The 13,137-nt window shown below is 39.2% G+C and overlaps 1 protein-coding gene across 5 annotated transcripts in view; it reads left to right on the forward strand.

Moving 5' to 3' along the window:
* Nucleotides 1-9,329, forward strand: part of LOC113117408 (EF-hand calcium-binding domain-containing protein 11-like) — a 46,779-nt gene extending 37,450 nt beyond the window's left edge. Inside the window, exons 5-6 of one of the 5 annotated variants that reach the window (XR_003294157.1) lie at nucleotides 2,185-2,378; nucleotides 3,326-4,376. Coding sequence is in view for 4 of the 5 variants with exons in the window: in XM_026286049.1 (XP_026141834.1) it covers nucleotides 2,185-2,242 (58 nt within the window). In the remaining variant the exon portion in view is untranslated. Of the gene's footprint in view, nucleotides 1-2,184; nucleotides 2,539-3,325; nucleotides 4,377-7,151; nucleotides 7,318-8,604 lie in introns of those variants that run through there. The other 4 variants (XM_026286051.1, XM_026286050.1, XM_026286052.1 and 1 more) reach the window with 4 other exon arrangements.
* The last annotated feature ends 3,808 nt before the right edge of the window (nucleotides 9,330-13,137 follow it).

The raw sequence follows: 13,137 nt of genomic DNA on the forward strand, positions 1-13,137 counted from the left end.
GATGTATTTTTATGATTAAACTTCTACTAACAGCTAGAGCAAGATGTTTTTATTATACTTTCTCTGTAAAATGGTGCATTTAATTTATTTACGCTTTTATATATTTAGTAGCGGTTTTTATTTGGCATTCTGTGCTTCTTAAGACCAATTAGTTGACTAGCAGTTCAGGCCACTCACTGAAAATGTTTAGTTTTGCACATTCCTGAATGATTCACAGATGCATTTTGTGGACTTCATTTGTTGAAGAGATGACTCACATTCTGACATCTGTTCGTCACAGCCGTAGCGTAGCTATCTTTGCACTGCATCTCAATGTTCGTGCAATCAGACGGAATGTGGAATCTATCCCATCATTCAGTGCCATATGCACAAGCTCTCAGTCTTCTATCTCTACTGTGCCTTCACTGTCAGGACCAACTCAATGTTCCTCTTTACAGACAAGCACAACACCTCTTTTTATACTTTTTTTTCCCCAAGCAGGCAGTTGATTTTCTATCCTGTAAGTCTCACAGTAAAGCTGGCTGCTGGGAAGTCAGCATAAAATGATAGAAACCTCTAAAAGCCTCTCACTCTAGTCATCCATCACAGTCAGTCAGTTCCTCCCAGTCATAGCGTTTTTGAGAGCTCATTCATTAGAAATGCTTGTCATTGCTCTTATCTGTGCTTGATGTATGATAAGGCAACCTCAGGTAGAAGTGATTACATTGTCCCTCTGAGAAATTCAATCTATCGGGATGCAACAGGCCAGCCGTGAACAGGTAACGTTCAGGTGGAGATAATGTGAATGATTGCAGTCTTAACCTCTGAGGCATAATGCCACTTACAAACTTTTTCCTTAGTTACTTTTTCTCTCTATCCATATATTCCATGATCTTCTTAATCAGTTAAACTGGTGAAACTTTCTCAAAAATAATGGGATATAATATAGCTCATTAATTATGTATAATGCATTATCAGTGTTAATCTCATTGGTGATTTGTATGCCAATATGTTCACCTTAGTGTTATGACGTGGACTGTCCTATCTGCTTTGATTTTGAAAATATGCTCATTTAATAGATATAGATTCTCTGTTTTGACCTCTGATTAAAGATTGCGTTGCCCCAGACTTATAATTTCTCTGGAGCTTCGCCCAGCTCAGCAGTGTTTTTTCCTTCTGGAAAGCCATTTGAATGTGTTGTAATGTATCCGCTTGCCAATAAACCTAATTTGTAAAATCCAGCACTTTTTGGAGTGTTATGGAAACTATGCTCAATAGTCTTCTGTCTATTTTGTATATTCTTTCCAGATCCAGTGCAACAACTTTTATAAGCAATAATAGGACTACAACAACTCATCATCAGTTTGACCAGGACAGAATGATTGGATTTTTTTTAATAAACCGGAATTAATCTTTTATGTAATTTTATATGTAATGTAAATATTGGTATTTATTTGAAATACTATTCCAAATCAGTGTGTTACTAGTTTACTATAGTGTTATTTATACATAAGTCAGAGTTTTTTTATTTATTTATTTTTTTTAACTTATTTTTATATTTCAGCCATACTTGCAAATATTGTGTTTTTATATATTATACCGTCTTTGTTTTGCAAATTGTTTGTAGAACCACTTTGAACGAGGTCTGAATAATCCAGGATATAATCTGAAGAATAATCAGTTGTCAAAATGATTGTTTGTTGCAGCCTTAAATTGCTTTTTATATGTTGTATATATTTTTTATTCCAGTTTTTTAAATATAAAAATGATAAAACTCCAGAGCTCAATCAAGAGGCTTAAAGACTATATACAAATTAGAGCAAGGGTAAAAAGAACAGCATTGCTCTGATATACTGTGGCCCGGCTTGCAACCTAATTTCAACTAATTACCATCAGTCACCCGGCACAATGAGTTCTCAAAGCAGAGGATTTGCAAAAAATACACTGTTTCCTTCAGTTTTTCATTTTAAAGCAGCAAGTTGTATTTTCTTCTTTTTTTTTCCTCTCTTTTTTTCTGATATGTCTTGTTTTTACTTCATTCTTGGATGTCATAAACATATTTTTTATTTCTGTGACCTCATTTAAAATACATACAGACTGCTTTTGTTAGATTTAACAAGATTTATTCTTCCTGAAGTTAAGTCATTATTGCATTGATATTATTGCTTGGATTGTAATCTAATACTTTGTATCTGTGCTTTACAGTACACCCCTCATGTCCATGGCTAGAAGCCCTATAGGGTCTATCCGCATCTATATCTGAGACCATCTCTGGCTTTCCTCCCTGACAAACCCCCACTCACATTGCTGATCTCAAAGGCTTACATTGTTCCTGACATTTGCTGCAGTGCTCCACATTTGAATTTCCTCCCAAGCATGTGTTGACTTTTCGAGAGGGGGTGAGTAAGAGATATCGGAGAACCATCAAACGAATGCGTCTGTACGGACAATAGCATGAATTATGAGTGCAGTCATCTCGAGGGGGCAAAACATCTCACCAATTATGTTTAGCATGATTTGCCATTGTGCACATCCCACAGGGGGGTTCTTATGGTTTCGACGGCACGCTCTGTGGCCTCTGTGGTTTGTCCATAACAATATTGCAGAGGACCTCCTGCAACTTTCCCAGAGCTATTGCTATTGTTTATCTAATGCATCTAGTTTTAATGTTTTTCATTTTTTTATTAATATATTTATGCAAAATTCCTTACTGTTACCCTGAAATTAATTTCTGTGGCATGCATCTATATGTCAACCCTGGCACGATAAAAAGTGGCATATGTCTCCATAGAGAGTCAGGAAATGTGACGAATGTACCGTCTTTGCAGCAGAGTCTAGACAGCAAAGAGAAATCGAATTAAAAACATAAATTCCCAACAGCGCGCCGCATTTCCACTGGTTTCGACAAAGTCGCATGTGATGCGTCTCAGTGGGCCCACCCGACCCCTCCCGGAAAGATGAAGGTTTTTCATTCAGTTGCCTCTGACAAAAGAAATCGCAACTTGTTACAGAAGCAGCAGAGGCATATTTTAAGACACAAAGAAAATGCTCTCTTTTTCAGTCACAAAGCACAGAGGAACATCCAACAAGAACACAAGAGCACTAGAAGTTGGAGGATCAGTGCGCTTTCTTCAGCTGGAGAGTACTGTGAAGCGTTTGATCTGAATATGTAACCGGAGCACTGTTGGAGAGTGTGTTTCTGGAGTTTCAACCACAGAACCTGTGTGTGGGGGATAAACTGTACATGGTTGAGTGGAGGAGTTTGACTGTACATGTTTTGTCTGCTCAGAGATTCACTCTCGTCTCTGCTCTTTATAATTTGATTTCATATTTCGGCTCCCCTCAGGTGAGCGAGATGAAGTGTTAATGGAGACGATGTGGAACCCTGGTGATGTCCCATCAGTTCACAGGCCCGGCTCACGCAGGAGAGCATCAGTCCTACTAATCAGCAGCAAGAGCCACGCACATGGAAAGCTGCCATCCTTACCTCTTCAATACTAGGGTCATTTCATCCCCAGCAGGGCTTCCTCATATGGAACCTCATTTCTCCTCTGGATTTCTCATCTGTACCTGACTGGGCTCAGATACTCCACGCCCACTCTCTCCGCTGAGCTTTAAAGTCCTGCTGTATAACCCAAAAATTTTACACTTGATTTGTAACCGTGGCTCCTTCTGTAGACATGAGCAAAAATCGACTTTTGATATTATGGTAATTCGGTAGCAGGAGTTCTGTTTTGTCTTGGAGAGTGCACTCTCGCCGCTTTTTCCCCGTCCTTGGTGCGGAGCCAGTGCCTTGATCTGGAACCTTCTATGTTTATGCAATGTGGTAAAATTGATACTAGACAAGATCGCTCACAGCAATAAACAGTATTGGGAAAAATTAAGAATAGAATTTGCTATCTATCCATCCGTCCATCTGTCTGTCTGTCTGATTCCTCTCTTCGTCTGTCTGTAGGGATCTCCATAAATGAGACCGAGGCTATACACAGCTCAATGTAAGCCAACGATCCTATACATTCAAGATACATATGAAACAGCTAACGATGCAATGCGATTCACCCCAGTTATGATGCAGTGCGATCCGATTCAACACAATGCGATTCAATGTAATACGATGCAATGGGAAAAAATATGATGCTATGCAATATTCAATATGGTAGATAGTTCGCAAGCAACTACACAAGTAGCTACACAAATACTATATAAAGGTATGCACAATATACTAGTGAAAAAAAAGCAAAAACTCAATACATATGTCATAATCCTACAGGAGGCAAAAAATTATGTATATAAATTAAACAATATTATCGAGTAATAATCTTACAAATCAACAACAGCCCAGCAAATAAAATTAAATATCACTCACCACTTAAATGGCTTCTTCCTGTTCTTCTTAAAATGTGCTAGAAGAATGTGCTAATGTGCTTATAGACATTTTAAAAATGTATAATTTTCATTATTTAACAACATTAACGTACAATAGTGAAAGATATCTTCCCTCAGGTATTTGTAATTTTTAAATTTTGTTTTCTAGCTGGATGTTGCGCTTAAGATCAATAATCACATCTTTGCATTTAACCAAGCATGATTCCCGCTCACTGTGAAGCAGGAATGAGAAGCGGCAGAGGATTCTGCTTGGTCTTGGTCTTGGTCTTGGTCTTTGTCTTTGGGGAAGTCGTGGCCTAATGGTTAGAGGGTTGGACTCCCAATTGAAGGGTTGTGAGTTCTAGTCTCGGGCCGGACGGAATTGTGGGTGGGGGTAGGGCATGAACCGCTCTGTCTCCACCTTCAATACCATGACTTAGGTGCCCTTGAGCAAGGCATCGAACCCCCAACTGCTCCCCGGGCGCCGCAGCATAAATGGCTGCCCACTGCTCTGGGTGTGTGCTCACAGTGTGTGTGTGTGTGTTCACTGCTCTGTGTGTGTGCATTTCGGATGGGTTAAATGCAGAGCACAAATTCTGAGTATGGGTCACCATACTTGGCTGAATATCACTTCACTTTTCACTTTTAAAGCCTTCCTTGAGTGGCTACGTTCACAATTCAAACAATGCGTTGAAAAAAATATTAATTTATTTGTTATTTGTATGGTCAAGATGTTCATACGATGTATGTCTGCATGCAAATACCGGATAAACTGATGCCTTAAATAATAATTAAATAATATTTCATATTATACGGAAAGGTTAGCAACCCTATATTAAATGCAAAAGAGAATTGACTCGAGGGCCCCATAGTGTTAGTTACCTATTAGCATAATGGAGCACTGCTAATAATTATATATAAATAAATCAGTTTTTACTGATGCAAATGTGTTAGAAATAATGCATTGTGATACAAATGCCATCCTGTAGCCAATCCATTTATTTAAAAAAATTGTGCGTCGCATTGTTAAATTTTATACTGATGCACCGATGTGTAAGAGTTGCACAGTGTCCCCATCAACAGTTTTTTTCCTTATCAAACATAAAGGCACTAAATTACTTGTTAAAATTTTCTTTTAAGCACATTTGTGTGGATATTGTGAACTAACATAGTTACCACATTACTTTCATGGCATTGAAAACTCAGGCCCGTTCTAAAAGAGACCAGCTCCAGAACAAGAAACAGAAACTTGTCTGTGCCTGTCTGATACCCTGGTTGTTGGCCTAAATGGGAGTAGGGGCAGGAGATGTCTGTTCAAGTCTCTGCAGGGACACAGAAATGGATTGATTACCCAATGAGGCTGCGTTTTGCCTGCTTTCTGTCCTACGTGGTTTGTGTTCCAAGCTCGACAATACGAACAATACTGGCATCGATTCAACGGATTTATTTGTACCAGAGCAGGTTCCACGTTCGGCAGCCTTGTTCGTTTTGTTTTCCCGAATGTGTCTTCGCTTGTCAGAAAACGCTGGTCTCTCTGACTCGCATTCCATTAAGAGGCTTTTCTGGAAAAGCTTATGAAGTGCAGAGAGAACTAAAGCAGCAAAAGTGTTTGAATAGAGGAGAAGAGTCAATAGTCGTCTGAATAGACTGCGACACTCTCTCATTACACTGGCTGATTAAACAACGAGGAAATTTTCACGATGAATCAGGCTTATTGTAAAGAGCCTCCAGTGCCTTCTCTCTCTTCCTTTCTCACTCTCCGAGCAGTCTTTTAAAGTGGGATAAATTGTGGAGTAATATAAACAGAGGATTGGTCTCTCTTGGAGCAGACGATGATTGAATACGAGGGCCCCTGCGTCGGGAAGTGGGTTAAGTCAAGGAGTTATTAAGAAGACGGCTGGAAATGACAGCGATGCCAAATGGAGCCAGTGGCTTGGGACGGGTTTGAAGCCAGAATGAGTTTTCAGGATAAGAGCTGGATTTAAATAAATTGACTTTCCCTTCCCGTGACTAAAACGGATTGTTGTTGAGAGTTTTGGGGCCAAAGCGAGCGGTAAACATTTATTAGAAATCCATAGCCTTGGAACAAACAACACAGCTCCTCTCGTTTTCCTCTGCATGCTCCACAAAGCCCCATCGTCGCGACTTTCAATCCCAGTTACGTAATCCATTTACCACCTGTAAAGCTCTCTTTAGGAAATTGCCTCCCCAACCAATTGGTCAACAAGCTTTTTAAGGATGTCACTTGGACATCTCTTTTAATTCTGTTTAAGAAGCCGGTGCGCCCGGGATGAGTGCAGATGTAGAAAGTCACAGCGAAGCCCTATTAACTAAGTGAGCAAGTCACAAGATGCACACTACGTAGTCATCAATCTCTCCTCCCGGTAAGCACATTCAAATTTACAGCTGCAAGCTGTGGCTTTATAGCCTAGTTTCTCCTTCATGGCTTTGTGCTGAAAACGTGTCAGGATTTTAAGCATGGCATGAATCAAACTGTGGCATTCTCCTTTAGATATTTTAGTGCTTTATATCCTAATGTCGGGTGCACAGGGAGGTGATTGGTTTTGGGTGTGTGCTTGTGCAACGGTTTTGTGTTGTGTTAGCTAGATGTGTGTTTGCGTGCACGAGTTTGTGTGTGTGAGTGAAAGAGAAAGAGACTGCTCATCTGACAGGCCGTGAGTGTTGTTTGGCATGTGCTCTTTCTGGGTGTGTGGGACTACTGGAACAACAGCTTAGTTTTCAAGGCACTACTGTCAGATTGTTAAGAATAGACTGTCCCTGCTAGCACTGCTCTCTTTTTCCCCTAGTGACTGGTGTTTGCAGACCACCTGTGCAGTAGAGAAGAGGGACAAATAGAGAAATTCAGATGGAAATGTAGCTGTTGCATGCTGTGTTTTGAGTGCAACCGCTCTCAACAGAAGGTCAGGCCATTAGTTTAGATTTATACTTTTATGACATTCCTACTTGTGTACATGTGCGTTTTTATATATATATATATGGGTTTTAACATATCTCATAAAGAGTGCAGTGAGTTTGATTGGGGGGTTATTGAGAATGAATGGGGGAAAGTCACGTGAGAGTAAGCAATGCCTTCATCGCAGTGTGATTGGAAATTACTTGTCATGATTCAAGATTCAAGATTTTTATTCGTCAAATAAACACAATTATATAGAGCATATATAACCAGCAGTGAAATGTGAGCAAAAAGAGAAAGCAAAAGTAAGTAAAAAAAGTAAATAAAAACAATCTAAGCGAGCGACCTGGATTCGGCGGCGCCTCTTGAGAAGTGATCACCTGTGATTGGTTCATGTGAACCAAATCATTCTGAATGAACAATACAATGGCACCAGCGGGAAGACTGATTTAAAAAAGTAAACAACTGACACACTTAACAGTAGATATAACCAGGTAAAGCTCTGTTTCTGCCAATATTTACCAAGCTTTGATGACTAATGATCAGAAAAATGCAACAAATTTTAAATGTCAACTAAGTTGAGCATAAGTTCACAAATAAAATATATTGTTTAGCTGCCTTGACTTATTATTTTGGAATAAAATGCTTAACTTCATGAGATTCATTACTGGGTCTAATATTAGAATATTGATTACATTGTAAATTTCTGCAAGTTATATTTATTTAGCTGAGAAAAAAGTGACTGGGAAAAGTATTTATATTTGATTTAAAAAAACTGTGCTTTTAAAATTTTACGCATGTACTTATAAATGCATGGCCTACTCATGCTGGCCCTGGGTCAACAGACCATCCCTATACGTATGACTTGATTCTGTTTGTTTGTTACCAATACCCTGATGTAGGCCAGTGGGCCGATATGCGTTGGTGTTTTATGCTTTAGCCCTTTTAAATAATAAAGGCTTTTCTACTTTTGTGCTTGGACCTGGATTTTTCCAAATTCTTTTTCATGAACAGTTTACCTTTCCATGAGCACTAGAGGATACAAGGGATCCCAGCAACGCTCCAGTTTCCTCTTGTCTAGACAATCCCTACTGTTGACCCCTGGTTTGTACATACAGATAAAACAGATTTTCATTTGTTCATCTTTACAGGTCGTAGCTTGTAATATTACACACTCAATAACTCAAACACTGCAGCTTTGCTAATCGCATGTATTGGCTAAAAAAACATTGCTTAGGCACATATATGAGCTTAAGCAGCTTGAGGGTTTATGTGTGTATACATGGGGACGAGATGTGTAGATTCTTGTGGTACACTGGCAGAATTAACCCGCATCTTGTTTGTAGGCTCGACAGGTAGCTGTGGAGCTGGAAGCCAGCAGCCCCTGACAGCGGCATCAATATCACGTCTGGGGGCCACAGGCGGGGAAGAAATTTCTGCTGCACATTTCACAACTCCCATTGATACTTTCAGCAGTTGCCATGACAGCAATGTGCAGTGGTTTTAATGGAAGTGATTTTGTTAATATAAAATTGAGCTCCGGCCGTAACATCTCTCCCACGGTGCAGCAGGTCTCCATTTATCACAGGTGAAAATGCAGGGCTTCAGAATCCCAGCTCCACCCATCTTTGTGCACTCTTATTAGGACAAAAGAAGAGCAAATGAAATGAAACAGTCAGAGGATCTATGATGTGTCCCAATTAAGACACAATCAGAGCACATCTCAGCAGTGCAGTGGCTCTTTCCCTACCCACTGGCATGAAAGAGCAGAAGGTTTTCTTTTGTACAGTGGCATGCATCTTTGATTGCTTGTTGAGCTCCTGTGCCATATGCATGTCTGTCACTTTCTTTATTTGAAGTAGAACCTGATTATGTCTAAGCTTTCTCCTTTTTGGATGTTGAAACAGTGTGTTAGAGAAGATGACAGTTATCTACTGATCTATCTACAGTAGGGCTGTGAATCTTTGGGTAAACAGCGAATCGATTCGATTCACGATTCATAGGTTTTCAAACGATTCAAGAATGATTTTTGCAAATTCAGAACAATTTTTTTTCGATTTGATTCACAATTAAAGAGCCACACAGATGGGAAATCAAAAATTACCTGTATTACAGTGTATGATGTAGCTGTCCATCTGTGTAAACAATGTGCAAATAATTAAACCAAAAAGTACACGATTTATAAAGTTATTGGCTTCTAAAGTAAGGAGTCGACTCTGAATTGCTGAAACGAGTCATTATAGATTTCAAATCTTTTGCCCATCTCTATGTACGTCACTAGAAACACTTTGCATAATAATCTCTGCCTACCGTGTTGAGAGAAACGGAACTCTAACCTGCCCCCCCCCCCACACACACAGACGCTCTGTTTGGTGTGAGAGCATCATGTCGAGGAGACAGTGTTTTTAATTGTAAAGGCAAGTTTGTTTTATTTTCACTGCCAAAGAATGAAGATCAGAAGAACCAATGGCTAAAATTCATTTTCACCACAATACCAGAGCAGTACAACAAATCCCTTTTGTTGTGTTCACAACATTTCACTGATGACTGCTTTTCTAATCTCGGTGAGTACAGCGGGATTTTCAAAGCGTTTGGCCATAAAAGATGGTTCATTACCAACTTTATTAAGACCAACAAGCATCTCCGAATCACAACGCGAAGTATGATTATGAAGTTATGTGTCTGTTTTCTCCCGAGCGTCTTATCAGTATGTGTGCTGTCTGCGCTGATCGTCATGTACGAACACGTCATTAAAATGAAGTGTAACTCCGTGAATACTCAACCAAGAGACATGAGAGAGATATCTATAGAAAGCTTGACATGTCTACTTTAAAACTAAACAAGTGCTGCTAACAGAAATTCTGTGATAAAGTAATCCATATGAAAACAACGCGATGTCTGTTTTTCATGTCTCCCTTCGTTATATCCAATGTGACCATGCCCCCGCGCTGAACGCGCTATTCAGATTCAAACTGAAGCGTGCGGCTTGAATACACCCACACAGAAGAAAAAGCAGCGAGACTGTTCAAGTTTTTTATTTTACTGTTTGCTTCACGATGAGAGGAATAAGACATAATTCACCCCAAACAGATGCTAACGCATAGTTTACCGTGGAGGTGTTTGCGGAACAACCAATCCAAACTGGTTATGTTAGTTGACCAATCAGAACACAGTATGCTTCCGAAATGTGGGGTTTAAGGAAACTGAATCTTTTGAACAGCTTTGCGCGAACCATTTGGGGATCTCTGAGAATTTAGGTAATTTTAAAATGATATTTTGACCAAATGACAATGTTTTTTAATAATGTTTTTAACCTACAGGACTTATAAACAGTGATAGGAAGCTTAGAATTTTCATCTTACTGGCTCTTTAAATTAGATTAGATTCGAGTAACAGTTTGATTCTGCATTCTTTAAATACATGCACAGGATTTTTTTTAATTATTCCCCTAAATTCAATCATTTGTAATATATCATTTTTTCTTAATGGTGATTTTATGATTGTTTTATATACTACAAACAATTATTAAAAATTCTGCACATAACAAGTTAGACATATGTACTTTATAGTGTTTGTACTGTGATAAATAATATGTCAATTAGCACTGCATAATTCATAAAGGTTATTTTTTTATTTTGTCGATTGTCTTAATGTTTCAGTTCATTCTGCTTTTTATTAATCTTAGCTGCAGATAGCCTGGCAAGTTTTAACTTCTATGAGCTCGAGATCACTTTTCTTTCAGTGTGAAAACCTCTCTATCGCATTCTCATAAAATAAAATGCTATAGTATTTAACTTTTCCTGTCTATTGGCAAATGATGATCCTGAAAGGAAACGCACCGATGTCTGTTTGCTATAGAAATAAACTTTACTTTTATGCTGATTTACTGATAAACCTTGCACTCTTATTTCAAGGTTGTTGTTAATGCTGTGGTTATTTGGTTTCCTTCGTACATTTGGGTTCAACGACATTGTTAAAACACATTTATCATTCATTGGAACTGTGCGAATGCTTTAGACGCTTAGATTTTTGTTTTGTCCATGCAATAAATGCGCAGCCTTCGACTGCTCAGGTAATGATCATAAGTATGACAGAGAGCCATTGAAAAACTACAGAAAAGTAAAACTACTTCACTTTAGCATTACTGACCACGAGTCCTAAGGAGAGATCACACATCAGCTCCAAAAATGTGAGACGAACAGAGCGTGAGCACAATCCTGTGACAGTCACAGGCGGTAAATAGTGGAGCACATGAAGAAGAGATGCAAGGCATGAACACTGTTAAAGGTCTCCATTAATTTGTGCTCGCAGTAATTAAATGTGTATGTTTTTTGAAAAGCACTGCATCGCTATAGAAATTGAGATTCATTTGATTCTTAGCGTTTTAAATCAATTACTGTCCGAAATCGGCAATTCACATTTCAAAAATCCATGTTTCAAGATCGATGCATTGCATTGTCAGGGTTTATAATCAATGCTTTGAGAAAAAAAGTGAATTGTTATACCCCTATTCTACAGATATTGTAGTACATGGGGTTTCAAACTGAGGGACCAGAGGGCTGCAAGGGTATTTGACTGGCTTTTTTTTTTTTTTTTTTTTACAAAATATATATTATTAGGACTGTCAACTAAAAGTTATGGATTTATATTTATTGTGAAAATCAGTATACAAATTCATTTGAATTCTTTTCATGCTTATACAGGAGGGGTGTCGACATCAAAGTTTGAAAACCCCTGTACCCCAGCACTTTTCATATTGTTATGTGTCTTAGAATAAAAACTGTGCTGGTGTAGAGAAAAGTTAGGCCAATAGAGCTCTTTTCCTTCAGGTTTATGCAGCGTCAGTACAGGAGCGAAGTGTGCATTTTCTTGACAGTGACAGAGTAGCGCTTGCGGTCTTGCATGCTTCTCCTCCCCATCTCCCCTTCTTCCAAAATGAAATAAATAAAGAAAGAGGAAATATAAACATCTGAACACCAATCAGATGAATACACCTGTTCCTATGGGCCATGCTGATGATGTCATCACCCGCCTCTTTCTATCTCCGGGGAAGGCTGCAGTGTCCTCCACAGGGAATCCTGGCACGGAGGTGTGAGACAAACGAATCGTCTAGGCAATATTTATCTCACTTATGGCTGTCCAACACATTGCTGCCGAGCAAATCTTGCCCACTCTCTCACAATTCCATGCTGATTTCCATCCCAACACAAATCCTGTGTGACTAAGAAGACTGGCTCGTCGTGCTCGCTACGTTCAGGTTCCATCTGGCCCCTCTGTGGTGCATTATCAGAAACGGCACAGATCACACACAGTGAGGGTTTCGTAGGAGTCATGGCCTGGGCGGATGACTTGGCAGATTCTCAGCTGAGTTGATTAGCTGAGCATTCACAGATACAGCTGCCACACTGCGTGTTAATAAGAACAACATCCCCAAGCCATGCGCCATTATTCTGATTATGACGGTATTCTAGCTGACAATGTGGTAATTAGAGGATCTGCATGCTTCGATGAGTCTTCATCTCCGCTCAGCCCCCAAGATATTCCTCATCTCTGGCTGAAGGCTAAAAAGCACCCAAGCAGTTAAAAGCCTGAGGAGGAAGACACCTGTGCACATGGAATGGCAGTGCCATTTAGGGACCAACAACTCAGCCCTTCTTTAGAGCAGTTGGCTATCTTCTGACAGAAAACCCTACCGAAATGACCAGCATTGGAAGTTAAAAGTAACAAAATTATAATTATTTCATTGCAAAATCTGTTTCAAACCAGATTTATTTATTTTATTTATTCATTTAGCATACGCTTTTATCCAACGCGACTTACAGATGAAGACAGTGGATGCAATCAAAAACAACAAAAAGAGCAATGATATATAAGCGCTA

Source organism: Carassius auratus, chromosome 17 (genome assembly GCF_003368295.1).
Source record: "Carassius auratus strain Wakin chromosome 17, ASM336829v1, whole genome shotgun sequence".
NCBI lineage: Eukaryota > Metazoa > Chordata > Actinopteri > Cypriniformes > Cyprinidae > Carassius > Carassius auratus.